The following is a 16,994-nucleotide window of genomic DNA, read 5'->3' on the forward strand; positions in this document are numbered from 1 at the left end:
CGCCACAAAGTCCCAGGGTTTCATTTGCATGTGAGAATAGTGGAGGTTTATCAGAGAGGAATGATGGAAAAGAAAAGAGAAAGAAAGGAGAGGGGAGGAGATGCGGAAGGAACGAACGAGGGAAGGAGGAAAACCAGGGTGGGAAGACCAAGGCCCCCTCCTCGCCCTGAGCTCGGCTCCCTTCCCAGGAACGCGCTGTGGCCGCGCCTTCACACCCCCGAGCTGCGGGCCCCCCCTGGGGAGCGGGCGCTGAGCTCTCCCCCGGTTTAATGAACACATCTCCCCTTCTCTAATTAGGTGGAACAAACAACTTGAACCAGAATTTTTATTTCCCAGAAAAGCACACGCCCGGACACAGTAAATATGTCATTAATCATCATTCTGGGCGAGGAGCGCCCTGGGTGCGGGGGAGCTGGCAGCAGTCAGGGGCCTAATTAGGAGCTCGGGCCCCCGGCTCCCCTCCCACCGGCCCTGCAACCCTCCAGCAGATCAATCTGAGGGGTCCTGGCAGAGTAAAATTTATGTAAATGCCCCTTGTTAGCACCACGGAAAAGTAAAGAAAAAGAGAGGGGGAAGAACAATACGATCACCCTCCTCCTCAACCCCAGCCCCGAGGTCTTATTTTCATCCAGGAAATTGTTCTGATTATCGCTTGGCTATTTATAGACTCGTGAGGTCAGCAGAGCCGGAGCCAGCAGGTTACGATGGTGCGGCCGCAGCTCCCTGCTCCGGCTGGGCGGGGCTACACCGCCCGCACGCCAAGCCCCACCCCCGGGGGCCGGCGTCCAGGTTAGCGCCCCGGCCCCGAGGCTGAGCTCAAGACCCTCACCCCACCGGCTCCTGGGACTGACCGTATCACCCTCCCCCAGCCCCTCTCCGAGATCCCTCTGCCCAGGGCTGAGACCGTCACCCCACGTCCCAGGAGAGAATATGGACGGGAGCAGGCCTGCGCCCGGGCTGTTCTAGAGCAGAGGAGAAACAGGCCGGAACTGCTGCCCCGCTCCGCGGATCTTCCCGGCATCTGAGTGTGGCTTTGTCTACAGCAGGGTGCGCTGTTCGGGACCGAAGCGCCCGTCCTGTTCTCCTAGTGTTGGAGGGTACTGAACTGAGGACCTAGAGGCAGGGTCCAGCCGCCTGCACGTCACTGCTAAACTCGGAGGCTACTTCATCATCTAACTGTTCCCGCCTTTAGGTGGGGATCACACCACCCGGCTTCCAGGTCCTCAGGAAGCTGCAGTGGGAGGGTCATGGGCTCCGGGCTCACCATTCTCCGGTGCAAATCCCAGCCCTGCCCAGCAAGTTCCTGACTCACTTTGAACTCAGTTTTCTCTTCCGTTATTTAGGAGACCTTTCCTTCCAGGGTCCTGTGAGGATTAGAGAGGATGTCATGGTTAGTTTCAGGGAGGTTTTGAGGAAGTAGAGTCTGTCCATCTATTCCTTGGCTCCAGTCATGGCAAAGTAAGACTGCATCCGGCACCTGCCTGCTGCAGGATCAAGTTCCTTCTGTACTGAGCAAGTCCAGTCTCCCCACCTCATCCCCTGAAGTGACCCTCCTGCACACTGCACCTCCCCAGTATGCACCCACCTTCGTGGGCCACCAGGGAGCTCAAGGTGCAGGCCAGCAAACGGATGGGGAAGTAGCTGGAAGGGGGCTCAGGGGAGGGAGGGGCTAGCGGCAATGTTGGGGAACAGCGGCTGTGAGGAATGACCTCATGGTCACGGGGAAGACAGGAGACCTTTAGGCTTACGTTAGTTTCTAGGGCCGCTGTAACCAAGTACCACAACTTGGTTCTTCAAACAACCAAAATGTGTTGTCTCACACTTGTAGAGGGGAAAAATCAAGGTGTGGGCAGGGCTGTGCTTCCTCCAAAGGCCCCAGAGGGAGAATCTTCTTGCCTCTTCCAGTTCCTGGGGGCTCCTGGCTTTCCTTGGCTTGTGACAGCATCATTCCAATCTCTGCCTCCGTCTTCCCATGGCCCCCTTCCTTGTTTCTCCCTGTGTCTTTTCGTCTTCTGACAAGGACACCAGTCCCTCGATTTAGGGCCCACTCTACATCCAGGATGATCTTGTCTCAAGATCCTTAACTAATTACCAGTTACTTAACTAAGTTGTGAAGGCCCTATTTCCAAATAAGGTCACAGTCTGAGGTTCTGGGTGAACATGAATTGGGGGGATACTATTCAACCCACTCCAGGACCCTCTTAACTTATATCATCACCAACTTGAAGTGAGTTTGATCAAGCTCCATAGCCTCTCTTGATCACACCTGTTTTCTCACCTGTCAAATGAAAGACGATGGCATCTGTCCCGCCTGTGGCTTGGTCCGAGCTCTAATGAGGTCAGGAAGTGAAACGATTGAAACGTTGAAAGGGTTTGTACAGGTAAAGTAATGAAATGCTCAGTGTGCGTTGATTCTGCCTACATCCCTCCCAGCCCCGCCCTTACCCCCACCCCCCAAACTGCACCCCCTTCTACAGCCTGCGTCATCCCCAGGGGCCACAGCACCTGCATGTAGCCCCCATCTCAGAGCTTCCTGCAGACCCAGAGACACCCCCAGACCAGAGGCAGAATAGTTACGAGTTCATTTCTACATAGAACCTGGTTTCCGTCAGGCCCGGCCTGGTTTCTTTTATGTGTCAGGGTGGGCAAGTCCAGGCTGATTTTCACACAGGATGGAAAATTTTCCAGTTCCTTTTTCCAGCCGAAGCCCAGCACTCAGCTGGGCCGGGGAGCCAAGGGTAACCCCTGGCTCTGCATGGAGACGGGCTCCCCTGGGTGTGTTGAGCTGACCCACCTCCATCCACAGGGCTCCCTCCTCCTCTCCGAGACTGGCACGTGTCCTCCCCGACCCACCCAGGCCGTCCCAGCCGAGTGACAAGTGACAAGGGCCTTCTCTCCCCCCTGCAGACCCTGCTTCGCGACGGCAAGCGTGAGAGCATTGTGAGTACCCTCTTCGTCTCCCCCGGCGACGTGGAGAACGGGCAGAGCATCGTGTGCCGAGCCACCAACAAAGCCATCCCCGGAGGGAAGGAGACCTCGGTCACCATCGACATCCAGCGTGAGTACTGACCCAGCCCAGGGCAGGGACCACCCGGCACCCCCTGCCCGGAGCACGGGGCGGGGATGTAACCAGGCCAGAGCCACACCCCTGCAGGAGGGCTGGAGACAGGACCTGGGTCAGTCCGCCCCGGGGACTCGCGGATTTGTATGGGCACCCAAAGGACCATATTGTCCTTCTTACTGTCAGAAATGAGGGTGACACTCTTCTTAAAAACACCACTGGGGACTTTCCTGGCGGTCCAGTGATTAAGACGCTGCGCTTCCACTGCAGGGGGCACGGGATCGATCCCTGGTCAGGGAACTAAGATTCCACCTGCCACGCAGCGCGGCCAAAAAACAAACAAACAAACAAACAAAAGAAAACATCACTGATGAGGGTCCTTTACAAACGACAAGTTGAAACCCCATTTCCATACCTGTATAAGGTAGAACTTCCACACCAACAAATAGGGTGGTCAGCCCTGGCAGTGCCGGCCCAGCCAGGCGGCCTCACACCCTCCCTTGGAGAGGATGCCACAGCAGAGGTGCTGGCAGCAGAAGGGGCACCCAGGGCTCCAGAGTGGAGGCACGGCACCAGGCCCTGTCCTGGAAGGGTCGGTCAAGGAGAGAAGAGGAAGACAAAGAGGAGTCATCACTCAGTCAGCTCGTACTTTGCCCGTATTATCTCATGTAATCTTTTTTTTTTTTGGCTGCATTGGGTCTTAGTTGCTGCACGCGGGCTTTCTCTAGTTGTGGCGAGTGGGGGCTACTCTTCGTTGCGGTGCATGGGCTTCTCATTGCGGTGGCTTCTCTTGTTGCGGAGCACGGGCTCTAGGCACGCGGGCTTCAGTAGTTGTGGCTCGTGGGCTCAGTAGTTGTGGCTCGCGGGCTCTAGAGCGCAGGCTCAGTAGTTGTGGCGTACGGGCTTAGTTGCTCTGTGGCATGTGGGATCTTCCCGGACCAGGGTATGACTGTGGTCCCTATCTGGGAAACCGAGGGCCCCCAGGCCACACGGGTTTCTGAGGTGGACAGCCAGCTCTCCAGAGCCCACGCTGGGAACTCCTCTTGTAGACGTCCACACCGGGAGCCCTCAGCCAGGGTCAGTTATTACGACGCACGTGAGCAGTGACACTTTAAAGCTCCTCCAGCACTGCATTCCCAACGTCCCTAAAGGAGACTCCTGAAGGTCTAAAATTTCTCTAATGTACCCGTCGGCCCCCGGGGAACAAAGGTGAGCTCAACACAGGGACCCAGCAGCTTTGCTCTCCATACTGGACTGGCTTAGGTTGGAAGTGTCAGCCCCCGGAAGTCGACTTTTCTTCTCTTAAACCCCCCTCCCTGCCACAGAGCATGAGGCCGTCATGAGCTGGTGGCTTTGGTTGGAGTCTCTGAAGGACAAGGCCAGAGCTGCAGGCTGGCATTTGTTTCTTCCTTGTCATTTTACTCATTTTAATTCAAATCCACCTAGAAACACCTCCCAACAGCCCTGGCTCATCTAAGTGTCTGGATTCTGTGCTCCACGGGGCTCTCCAGGGATCTGGGGTCTGCAAGGGCCATGTCCTGGGGCTTCCAGAGCCCGTCTTGGAAGCCAGAGAGCAGACTTCTCTCAGCGTCTGGAATCCTGGCAGGCGACGTTTAGGTTCCAGAGGGCAGAAGAAACTATTGAAACCCTCAAATGGGCTTGCTCTGGACACCTAGACACAACAGCTGAGGCCTCGGAGAAGGTTTTGTATTTGCCGTTTTCACCAGCTGTTAACACCCCCCCACCCCCATCTGCACCAAGCGGAGGGCTCTGGCCAGGTCTAGGACCAGGGTGATGGGAGGGAGGCCCTCGCTCCGAGGGTCATGTAAGTTCAGGGTCACCCTGAGAGGGATGCCTCCCTCCCCAACCCCAGTCCAGGCCTTGGCTCTCCACACCCGCCTGCTTCTTCCGTGCAGCAGGTGTGGCATCAAGCAGCAGGTCCAGCTATGGTGGGGAAGCGAGATGCCGGAGGATGGAGTGGTCCGCGTCCAGAGAGGCTCCACCACCCACGAGCTGTGCGGGCCTAAGCTTGACGCCTCACCCCAGAGATGCCCGTTCCTTGTCTGATTTGATCGAATGACATCCGAGTTCTCTTTCTGCCCTGAGATTGACCGTGAAACAGAGCTCTCTCCAGACACGAGCCAAATCTGGGAGGAATGAGGGTGGGAGACACAGACACCCAAGCCTCCTATAACAGGCTGCCAGTCCTGGGCGCTGTGCAGCGCCGCCCTCCTTCGCCCACCGACCCCTCCAGCTGGTCAGGAGACCTGTGCCAGCCACGGAACCCTCACAAAAGAACCGCCTGGTCGGCTCCTGGGCCCTGGCAGGAGAGACCCAGGGCAAGGGGTGTTTCCGCTCCCTCCAGCCCGTTCTCCGTCACACAGCAGAACCTCTTCTGTCAACAGGAAAGTCATCATCGTGACAACAGCCCACCAACTACTAAAACACGTTCCTCTAAACACACTCTAATGAGGTGATTGATTTACCAGGGCACACAGACCACAGTCTGCACAGGAGGAGGACGCCGGCCTTGCCAGGTCTCTGGGCTTTGCTGGCCTTCTTTCCAGGGACAACTCAGCCACCTGAGGGGGGGAGGCATCGGGAATGAGGTCGGGCTGAGGCTGAGAACCCAGGTGCCCAGTTCCTAGCTGGGCCCCATCCGAGGCAGTCTAGCGTCGTGGTTAAACCCTTCCTGGTTTGAATTCTGGCTCTGCCACTTACTGAGTGATGCCGACCTGGTTATTTAACCTCCTTGTGCCTCGGTTTCCTCATCTGTGCCTGGAGGTAGCAACGCTTGGCTCACACACTGGCTGCGAGGATTACATTAAATCATTCAGGTGGCGACCCTGGCACAGCGCCGGCACCTGTCAGCTGCTGTTACGGTGCACAGTCATGGGGGAGCAGCTGCCCCTCCCCGGTGCCCCGAGCCCCAACAGGGGGAGGTCTGCATCCATTTGTCCCCTCTCCTGAAGGTGTCTGCGTGCGCCTGCCGAGCAAAAGAGCACGCTCCCGCCACGCCCTCCCTCCTGCTCTCCCCCTGCCCCCGTTTATCCCTTTGTTCATTCAGTAAGCACCCAGCTGTTCACTGTGGACACCACGGGCTGCATCAGAGCTGCCTTTACAAACCTGCTCATCTTCTCAGTCAACCAAGAAGCATCCAGACTCAGCAAAAACACATTTGTTGTTTGTTTCCCTTGGTCTTTAGATGTTACCCAACGGAAGACAAAGCCCCCAGATTGAGTAATGGGAGAGAAAGCTTAACACCCCCAAAGTCTTGCTACATCTGGACTCTGCATCCAGCTGCCAAGTTTCAAATGGATGTGCTATAAAATCACTGAGTCATGGAGTTTCTCTCTTTTCTCACCCCCTCCTCGATGTACTACTTCCCCTGAAAACACACACACACACACACACACACACACACACACACACACACACACACACACACAGAGGCAGGTTGCTGATGGATACACTAACAGACTCTCAGCTGTGACATCTGTTCAATGTGATCTCAGTTCCACCAGCTACATCAAAGCTGCCCCCATGCAAGTTATTCAGCTGACATCACAAATGGGATTAAAATCATGTTTAATAGTTGGATATGACATAAACTATTTATACCTCCGGAGCCTGGTAGACTACTGAAAATTCATATCCTGCATACGCAGAGGAGAGGGGTGGAGAGAGGAGCATGGGCACCTCTGGGCCTGGGGTGGAAGCACAGATGAGACTGGCAAGTGTGGAAGCTTCCCAGGGCCTGTTCTTTTGGGTACCGAGCATGTTGCAAAGAGGTAGGGAAGCTGCAGGAGAGTGGTGCCCACAGGATAAACGGAGGAGGGCGGCTCTGTGGTGGAGAAGGGGAGCAGGCAGCCCGAAGGGGGTCCTCCATCAGGTGTGTGCCCCATCTCCCTGCCACCAAAGCCTCATCACTTTATAAAGCACATCCAGGTGGGGGCAGACCTCCTGGAACTACCCCGCAAGGTCTGTGGCGGGTTTCTAGAGGCCATTGAACTAGCCCTGGAAGCTGGTGGTCCTCGGCTGGGTGGGCCGGCACCAGGGTGATGGGCAGCAGCCGGGGAGAGGCTGCAGGGTTCTGGGGGTGTAGCTCTCCTGGGAGGCGTGGGGAGAGTTCTCACGGCGAGTCCTGGCCTCGCATCTTTGGAACCACTGGAGTTACGCTTTAGAAACCAAGATTGAGATCACTGAAGTACTTCCCCGGTAATTAACTCTCCAGAAAAAGGCAGACAAGCCAGCTGTTCCAGTAGCAGAGGCTCGTGGTCCCCAACCAGAAGCGGGGGATAATGTGGGGAGAAGAGCCCCAGCTCAGTCACCACCTGCTGCTCAGGAGCCAGCGTTCTCTCCCGTGTCCTAACACGCTGTCTGCAGACCCCGGCACAGCCCCTGTGGGTCATCTCCCCGGCCCCGGTGCCCCAGCGCTGGCAGCCTGAGCACCAGCAGGGCGCAGGGAGGCCGAGTGGCCAAAGGATCCCGGCTCTGGGGTGGGTGAGGCTCCGTCCATGGCTGGCGGTTCATGTAAACACCGGCCTTGAATCCGCAGCGGGAGCCCTGACCCCACCGCCAGACGGCCTGAATCCGGCACTTCCAGGGAGGGAGGGAGCGCCCTGCCGAGGCCCCCAACTGTCTGGGGACCACCCGAGGAGCGGCTGCTCTGACGGTCCCAGGGGTGGAATCGCTGGCCTTTACCCTCATGTTCTCCCGGGGAGTCAACCCCCGACCCGTGCATGCAGCTTCCCGTATGCAAGGACACCTCTTCTCTCTGCAGACCCCCCGCTTGTCAACCTGTCGGTGGAGCCACAGCCAGTGCTGGAGGACAACGTGGTCACGTTTCACTGCTCTGCAAAGGCCAACCCCGCCGTCACCCAGTACAGGTAAGAGCCCTGCTGGGGAGGCCCAGACCGCGGCGCCCTGCACACCCCTCCTTGTCGCGGGGGCGTCACCTGTGGTCCTGGGCCTCCAGCGCGGTGCTTGGTCCACCTGTGGTCCTGGGCCTCCAGCGCGGTGCTTGGTCCACCTGTGGTCCTGGGCCTCCAGCGCGGTGCTTGGTCCGCTGTGGGTGTCCTCAGCACACCCGCTCACCCCTGGCCAGGCGGACTTCTCCTTTCCTTCGTGAGCACACACCCCCCTCCTCTGAGGCAGAAGGTTTCACTCCTTCTGTTTGAGCAGCTTGTTTACCCCTTATTTCTGAAAGGAGGGAAAGAGGCTCAGGGAAGAAAAGCTAAGACGACCCGGAGAACGAGCAGGATCACTCAGCATCTGGATTCTAGTTCTGTGCTCGCCGAACCGCTCTCCTGGTAGGGTAGGGTCTCCGGGACCGCCAGCCCTGAGCGGCGGGTACCCAGAATCATTCATACCCACCGCCCCTGTGCAGCCTTTGCTCACCACACTGATAAATGCATCACTTTTTTTTACATGCCTGTCTTTCCCCGTTGACTGAGCTTCTCGAAGGCGGGACCGCAGTTTAGTCACCTAACAGCTCTCAGGTGCAGCACTTGTGTGGCAGGTACTCGGCGCTCCACGACGTTAGCTCGCAGACTCCGTAAACACGTAGAGCAGCCCCTCTGGGCACCCTCCTGCCCGGGCACCATCACCACCCAAGACTTCCAGACACAGAGTGGCCTCAGAGGTGCTCCGGGGGCTGACTCAGACAGTCCCGTCCTTGAGGCATCTGTGCAACTCACCATAGCCCTCACCCTGCCCCGTCCCTTCCCCCAGCCCAGACCTGGTGGAAGAGCCTGGTGTCGCCTCCACTGTCGAGATGGGCTATGAAGCCCCAGCATCAGCCAGTGCCAGGAATGCTAATGGTCCCAGACTAGGAAACAAGCCTGCCAGTGGGAGTGAAGGACAGGGGAGGCAAGAGGCAGTGCGGCCCCAGAGGGCAGAACTTGAGCAAACGGGCCAAAGAGGCAGCCAGAGATTCAGGCCGGACATAGGTGGTACTCCCTGCACTGCAGATAATTAACGCTGGAACCGGAAACCCAGGAAAGGCACAGAGTCTTTATCCTTGAGAATATTTTTTTTTTTTTTTCTAACAGTAAATCCTTGTTGCTTATCTATTTTTTTTATAGCTACTTTATTTATTTATTTATTTTTATTTTTGGCTGTGTTGGGTCTTTGGTTCATGCGAGGGCTTTCTCTAGTTACGGCAAGTGGGGGCCACTCTTCATCGCGGTGCGGGGACCGCTCTTCATTGCGGTGCGCGGGCCTTTTCACTATCGCGGCCCCTCCCGTTGCGGGGCACAGGCTCCAGACGCGCAGGCTCAGTAGTTGTGGCTCACGGGCCCAGCTGCTCCGTGGCATGTGGGATCCTCCCAGACCAGGGCTCGAACCCGTGTCCCCTGCATTAGCAGGCAGATTCTCAACCACTGTGCCACCAGGGAAGCCCCGAGAATATTTTTAAGTAGGATGAAGACCCATCTGTCCCGTCGATGTAAGCAGTCACTGGGCTAGAGGCAGGAGAAAGATCAGACGACCTTCAGGCTCCCTGGAGTCCTACAGCCCCTTAAGTCCAGGGGGCAGGTCTGGTTCGGCTGGGACAAGTGACAAAGGTGCAGAAGGAAATGCCCAAAGAGTCTCTGTTTTTTTCTGAGCTTCCACCCTGTACCTGCAAGACCTGGGCTCCATCCACAGGTGGGCTTCTCTCTGTTGTCTGCTCTCTGCTCACAAGCACTAAACACCAGGCACCATCTGCCCAGAAAAGACCTCTAATGCCAGTTTCCCTGGGCAGCCCTTCTCTCCCACTGACCCCCCCGGGCAGGCACACCCACATTCACCCTCACATCGTTGACAATGATAAGGTATAAATCTACATATGGAGAGATCATCAGAAAGCAAATGTGGCAAGATATTAACAACTGGTGGATCTAGGTGAAGGGAATATGGCAGTTACTTGGGCCATTCTTGTGACTTTTCTATAACTACAAAGTTATATTTAGCTTTCAAACTAAAAAGTTAATGAGGCAGGACGTGCAGGTTTCCCCAGGCTCTGGGCACCTGTGGTTTCCCTCCATCCGCATCCTTCCCTGCAGCTGAGAGCCTGGGTCAGCCCATCACACACAGAGGACGAGCCAGAGGTGCAGGCAGGCCCCCTGCAGATATGCACCTGTTCTTACTTGCCTCCTTCCCTCCTGAGCTTCCCATTAGCCAAAGGCCCCAGAAAGGCTTTGGTGCGGATCAGGCTCCCTCCAGCCCTTCTGGCCTCCAGGAAAATGTGGGAGAGCTGGGGTGGCCCGGGAGGAAGGGGGTGCAGGGGCCATGGCAAGCGGAGGCAGACGTCTGCGCCCACCCCCAACTGGCTCAGCCCCTTGGCCTCAGGAAGGGCTCACCCAGCAGGCACGTGGTCCTTCTAGACGTGGTGTTGGGATCCGAGAGGAAAAGCCTTGAGCAAATCTTGGCACGTAAGCACATCGATTTTTCCCAACTGACTTTGACAAGACTAAGGGTTCTTTGTTTCTTAACTTCCTTTGGTCTTGATTGCTTCCTCCTGTTCCGCATAAGAGGCTGTGATCTTGGAAGTTAGAGATATGCCCTCGTCCACCCCAGCACCCAGCAAGGGGACCTGGGGGGTGGTGCAGGGGAGCTCATCCAGCTGGACTCAGCAGTCACTTTGGCTGCCCCACTGGACCAGCGGCCCGGGGCGAGCAGAACAGGCCCACGCACACCTGAAGTGCATCTCCTCCGGCCTCTCTGCTCCCCTCTGAGGCTTTCAGGGCCACCCCACCCGGCAGGTGACAGGGCGGGTCCCACCGCCCAGTGTGAAAGGCAGGGCTATTGAGAACAGCCTGTCAGCCTTGACACACCAGCCTCCTGATTGTGTGATATAAATAATTAATCCTCTTACATTTGCTCACGCCAAATTAGACATTGATTGGGAAAGGTTTCATCTGACTCCTGTTCCGAGGGCTGGGAGAGGCGGTGAAAGCAGCAGTGGTGGCAGGGGCGTAGGTGGGTGGTGGGAGAGTGAAGAGACAGGAGGAAAGAGGAGGAGGAGGGAGTAAAGCTGGAAAACAGGAGAAGACAGATGGGAGGGAAGATGGGAGGGGAGACGGGAGCGGGTGGGACTCGCTCCCTGGCTCACCCTCGGTCGTGTGACCAGCTGCTTCAGTGAGTGGTTTGAGCTTCTGGAAGGGATGCCTCCAAGGGACTTTTTGGTGTGGGAGGGGAATAAAGACGGGGAAGAGAAAGACTGGCTGAGTGGGACGTGAGCAGGGGACTGTGGGGCGTCCCCCAAAGGCCCAGACCCACAGCTGGCCTCCTGTGACCCTGGGAGAAGACGGCCTACGACTTCCTCCGGCTCCCCCTTCACCTCCAAGGTGGGGACGGGCCCTGGGAGCTGAGAGCCGCAGCCGCACAGCCATCCGGCATCCCTGAAGTCTCCCTTCTTTGGCTCTGAGAGGGGAGGCCAGCCTGCTCTGGGGAAGAGGAGACCCATGTGACCTGGGGCACTGGGCTCCAGGCCTGAGGATGCCCCAGCAGTTCTGAGACCCTCAGGGCCCCAGTGGTGGAGCTTCCACCCTTCTTACACTATGAGAGGCCCCAGACAGGTGGGGAGAAAGCCCCCTTTTCCCCAGGAACCCCCCAGTAATGGAAGAGGACTGCCCAGCCGAGGCTGCCCCCTGGGGCCAAGCCCACCCCTGCCCCAGCACCTGGAGCTGTGGGCAGGCGGGAGCAGGGGTCCGGGCAGGGCAGGAGGGGCTCACCCGCCTCCCCCCAGCCCAGCCCGCTGCCTGCTCCACCCCCCAGCATCCCACCGCCTAAATCTTCACCGCAGCAGGGTAGATGGAGTAGGGGCTGGACACCGATCCCCGGCCGTGTGTCTGGGACTGAACTCAGCCACCCCAGGCGGGAGCTGTACCTGACTATTAAGTCTGGTCATTAAATTAAAGTTAGAGATGGAAATGGGTCATGAATAATTCATAATGGTTTGTTGGGAAGCTCCTTCCGCTCTCGGGGAGCTATGGTTTGCTCTGTTGTTAAACTATAATCGTTATTATTGTCTTCTTAATAACGACCCGATATTAATTTGAGCTAATAACCGCATGGTGCCAGCCTGACGCTCCCTGCTGTGCTGGGTGGGAGGCGGTGGAGGGAAGGGCAGGAGACGGGCCTCTGTGGCCCCAGGAAAGGCTCCAAGAATGTGGTTACAGGGGACCGTGGCCCCAGGGTAACGACTGCAGGGCCAAGGTACCTGCCCAGCTCTGGTAAAGACATGCACCCCAAAACAGGCCTGAGCCCCAGTAGGAAGAGCCTGGTCAGAAGTTCTGTGATTTTTAAAACGTCTTATCCACAATAGGAGTAAACCAAGGGAAGCTCTGAACTCTCTCTCCTTAGGCATCCGTAAGGAAACCCCAGCCTCACGCACACAGGCACACACCCCCCTGGGCACACTGCCCCGCAGGTAGCAGGCCGCTCAGCTACCGGTCCAAGGCAGTGATCACCGCCCCGGAGCCAGGTCCAAGACACAGATCAGCCAACTGGCCCAGCAAAGAAGTCAGCACAGCTGTCTTCCCATCCCCCCTCCCCCACCCCCATCAAACCAGTGCTGATGGAGCCCAGGCCTCTGAGGGGCGGAGCCAGGGTGGGAGGCAGAGGCTGGGCAGGAAGAAGAGCAAGTGCCATGGAGGAGGCTGAAAGGGCTTTCAGAGAGAGAGGGACACCATGAGGGGACCCCCCCCCCCGAGACAGGAGTCAGGACAGGGGGACTGAGAGAGCTGACCGAGTTGGGGAGGGAGCAGCTCACACCTCTCCATCAGCTTCTCGCCTCGTCTGGAAATCAAGCGTCCTGAGCCCCAGGCGTGTGTGCAGGAGTGCACGCATGTATGGGCACACACCATTAGACCTTGGCCTCTTTGGTCACGGATTTGGCTTCCTTCTTTTCCACTGTGGCCCAGGACGGTCCCCCGCCACCCCCGAGAGAGCTCAGAGCAAGAGGGCCGAGCGGTCTGGGCACTGACAGTTGGGTTAGCCATCACCTGGCCAGCCAGGTGCACTGACCCACTGAATAGTCAACCCACCGCCCTCCAGAATAACCCACTAGTCGAGTGCTGCCGGCTGCCTGGTGACCCACGGACCAGAAACCACTGCCCCCATCACCAACCCCACGCCCCTAGCCCTGAGAGTAAACCCTCTGCGGAGGCTTCCCCTGAGGGACCGCTCGGGGGCCTGCCCCACGCCGCCCCTCCCTGGGCCTCGTTTTTCTGCGGGATGGATGCGTCCGGCTCCCAGAGAGAAGAGCCCCCCGGGAGGGAAGGACGCCCTCGCCACCGGAGGTCCACATCAGCCCGGGCGCCTGCGTTGCAGGTGGGCCAAGCGGGGCCAGATCATCAAAGAAGCATCCGGGGAGGTGTACCGGACCACCGTGGACTACACGTACTTCTCAGAGCCCATCTCCTGCGAGGCGACCAATGCCCTGGGCAGCACCAACGTCAGCCGCAACGTCGACGTCTACTGTGAGTGGCTGTTTGGGGGCTTCCGGGTGCACGGGCACCGGCTGGTCGCTGCTCACGGCAGGAGGAACCGTCGTGGGCTCGTTGCACGTGCCATAAGAATGCCTCACAGGCTCGTAATCCGTGCGCTTTACAAAAAGCTGCCCTCGTGTTTATCTTGACCCTCATAGTCACCGAGGGAGGGGAGTTCCCCAGCGGTCCAGTGGTTAGGACCCCGCACGTTCACTGCCGCGGGCGCGGGTTCAATCCCTGGTCACAGAACTAAGATCCCACAAGCCAGGCGGCGTGGCCAAAAAAAAACTTAAAAAAAATAAATCACCCAGGGAGGCTGGACTTCTCATTCCCAGTACCCAGATGAGGGGATGGAGGCCCAAGGTCACGCGGCGAGTAAGTGGCACGATGAGGACTGAAAAGGGTCCGCCTCCCATCAGGGGCTCCCCCTCTTCCCCAGCGGCCCGGAGGGGACCCTCGGGGAAACAGCCCACAGCTGTGTTCACAGCGCTGAGCATCAGCTCACCCGCTGCCCTTTACAGATTTAGAAGCACTTTTGCGAACTTTATGCCTGACCGCCCGCTCGCCCGCACCGGCCTCAGCAGAAAGTGCTATGACTCCCTTTTTGCACCAAAGGACTCACCTGGGTCTCCTGACCCTGGTTTCACACCTTCTGCTCCCCAAAAACAGCTGTCTGCACACCCTCCCGTCACCACCCCTGAAATCCCACGGCTGCACGCACTCTGGGAACCAAGGCTTGGTCTGCAGGGGACTCGGGTTAGGGCGGGTGTAGGGGAGGAAGCAGGAGAAACCTCCATTAACAGCAGGGGCGCGGGCAACGGAACCAAAGGCCACCTGCTTTGTGGATTGAAAAAGAGGTGGGGCGGGGCTGGACTAGAGAGTAACCTGGGCGGGCGCCGGGTGTGGGGGGCACCTCCAGGAGGCCTGGCCTCCCCATTCCTTATCTCAGAGCCCTGCAGTGGCCCTGCGGGGCCCTGGGTGGGCCCAGGGAGCTGGGCCAGACGCACGGGTACCTTGACTCCCGGTCACAAGGCTGAGGCCTGCAGGAGGTGGTCAGTTGACTTGAAGGCAGACACAGAGAGATTCTGGGGTGGGGGAAGGACACTCTGCCCACACACTGGGGTCAGGGGGGCTTCCTGGGACCAGGACAGAGGGAACGGGATGGGAGAGCCCTTGGGGGCAAATCCAGGCAGAAATGGGACCAGAGCCGCTTTCCGGGGCTGGTGCTGCCTACCCCCATGGTGGGCCCGAGGGAGGCTGGGCTGGGGGAGAGGCGTCTCCTCCTTACTGCCCAGACCCGGGCCCAGACCGGTAGAGGACTGACACGGAAGGGAAGGGAATGGCCGGAGTGGAGGGACATGGCACCAGTGGTGTCCCCTCCCCCAACCAGGATGGGGGAGGGAAGGCAGCAGCAAGGAGGGTCCCCAGAATTCTCGGCCCACGAGAGCCCTGTCTCCTCCTTCCTCCCATCACAGTCGGGCCCAGGATGACCACGGAACCCCAATCTCTGCTCGTGGATCTGGGCTCCGACGCCGTCTTCAGCTGTGCCTGGACAGGCAACCCGTCCCTGACCATCGTCTGGATGAAGCGGGGCTCTGGCGTGGTGAGTCCGCAGCTCAGATCCTGGAGGGCCCTGGAGGGGTGTGAGGTCCACAGTCCAGGAGGGAACTGCCTCCCATGGCCCCTCTCACTCTTAGATTGGGGACGTTAGCCTCCCATGTAAACTGAAGGAAGAAAGGCCCCAGAAAGAGGAGAGGGAACCCCAGGTACCCACACGTTCCCCCCTTGGGTCTAAACACATTCAGCCGGTGCCGTTTTGCCTTATCCTGAACCTTATAAGAAAAGCAGGTGTTCACCAAGATGCTGGGGGTGAAAAGTCACTAGGAAGGCTTTTCAGCTTTCCCCAAATAGTTGTAACCCTTTAACTTTGGGGTTAAGCCTTGCTTTCTTCCTGTGTTCCTCTTTTAAAGTGTATGTGTTCTTTAGTGTGCATAGGGGTTTCAGACATCCCTCCTCCCAGGAGGACCAGTGAGAGCCTTGGGCAGGGAAGCAGGGGGAGAAGCAGCAGAAAAGTGACTTCTGTGTGCCCTACTGTGTGCCAGACACTGCACTATCCTCTGAGTGTCACTGCCCCCATTACAGGGACAAGGAAAGAGCCTCCAAGAAGATAATTAACACCCAAAGCCACACAAGTAGGCACCGCTGAAGCCGGGATTCCCACTCAGAGCAGCTGTTGCCAAAGCCTGTTTTCTTTTCATCACCCCAAACCTCATCCCAAAGGGATATTGCAAATGACTCAGGAGAGACAGATCCGGGACCCTCAAAGATGTTCAGCTGCGGGGTAGCTTCACCCCTGGCCAGCCTGGTACAGACTGGTCGGCAAACCCCCTGGATGAGAAAGCCCTGGGGGCCCCAGCCAGGGAGGGCCCCTCCTTCTCTCTCACCACCCCCCCCCCCTTGCATTCCCACCCTTCAGGGCTGCCGCTGGGGCGGAGCATCTTCAGCCTCACGGGGTGCTCTGTGCCGTGGGCTCCCGCACCCGACAGCCCGCCGGGCACACTGTGTAAGAAGACTTCTGGCTCCCACCCCACCCCCTGTTGTTGCTGAGATGCTGGAGACTGTGTCCCCTGCCACCCGGCCTGCCTCTCAGCCTTTCTGGTTCTGAGACAGAGAGCGTGGCCCCTGCCCTCGGGGTCTGACCCTCCCCACTCCTCCTAGGTCCTGAGCAATGAGAAGACCCTGACCCTCAAAACCGTCCGCCAGGAGGACGCGGGGAAGTACGTGTGCCGAGCTGTGGTGCCCCGGGTAGGGGCCGGGGAGCGAGAGGTGACCCTAACTGTCAATGGTAAGACCCCACTCGTGCCAGGGCAGGGCTGGGAGGGGGCCGAGAGGGTCCCTGGCATTGCCCCAAGGGGCACACGTGGGTTCTGGGCCTCACATCCACCTCCAACTATGGGTCCATAGTGATTACATCCACCTGTTGCAGTCCGTGTCAGAGTCCAGCCCTGGGGTGACGAAGGACCTAGGTGGTTGTCTGGCCACCTCCCTCCTCTGTGTTCCTTCTAAGGGGTCTCAGCCCTAAAAGTGATGGCTGATGAATTTATTCCTGGCCAGGAAAAAGGGTCCGAGAGCTACTGGGCAACCAACATAGATCCCATATCTACCCTTTGACCATGACCTTGGCCCTGGTGGAGAATTTAAGGGGGCATCTCTGTGACTCCTCGTCTGCCTCTTCCCATTTTTAGAGCCGCTCAATGAGGAAGACCTGCCACCATCCCCACAGGGCCAAGTTCAGGGGGTCCCCTGAGGGCGGGGAACTTGTCTTATGATATGTAATAAGATCACCACAGCAGGAGAGTATTGCCATCTCTCTCCAAGAACACAGTGTGAGTTACCAGAGGACTGGTACATGAGACATTCAGGGGACGGGGCCTGGTTGATGGGATGTAGAAGGTCAC

The 16,994-nt window shown here is 58.2% G+C and overlaps 1 protein-coding gene across 4 annotated transcripts in view; it reads left to right on the forward strand.

Moving 5' to 3' along the window:
* Nucleotides 1-16,994, forward strand: part of KIRREL3 (kirre like nephrin family adhesion molecule 3) — a 557,121-nt gene that overhangs the window by 522,853 nt on the left and 17,274 nt on the right. For all 4 annotated transcript variants that reach the window (XM_059930073.1, XM_059930070.1, XM_059930072.1 and 1 more), the window contains exons 7-11: nucleotides 2,908-3,058; nucleotides 7,845-7,950; nucleotides 13,379-13,527; nucleotides 15,012-15,139; nucleotides 16,255-16,381. In XM_059930073.1, the coding sequence (XP_059786056.1) occupies nucleotides 2,908-3,058; nucleotides 7,845-7,950; nucleotides 13,379-13,527; nucleotides 15,012-15,139; nucleotides 16,255-16,381 (661 nt within the window). The remainder of the gene's footprint in view (nucleotides 1-2,907; nucleotides 3,059-7,844; nucleotides 7,951-13,378; nucleotides 13,528-15,011; nucleotides 15,140-16,254; nucleotides 16,382-16,994) is intronic.

This window comes from Balaenoptera ricei, chromosome 8, assembly GCF_028023285.1.
Source record: "Balaenoptera ricei isolate mBalRic1 chromosome 8, mBalRic1.hap2, whole genome shotgun sequence".
In the NCBI taxonomy this organism is placed as follows: Eukaryota; Metazoa; Chordata; class Mammalia; order Artiodactyla; family Balaenopteridae; genus Balaenoptera; species Balaenoptera ricei.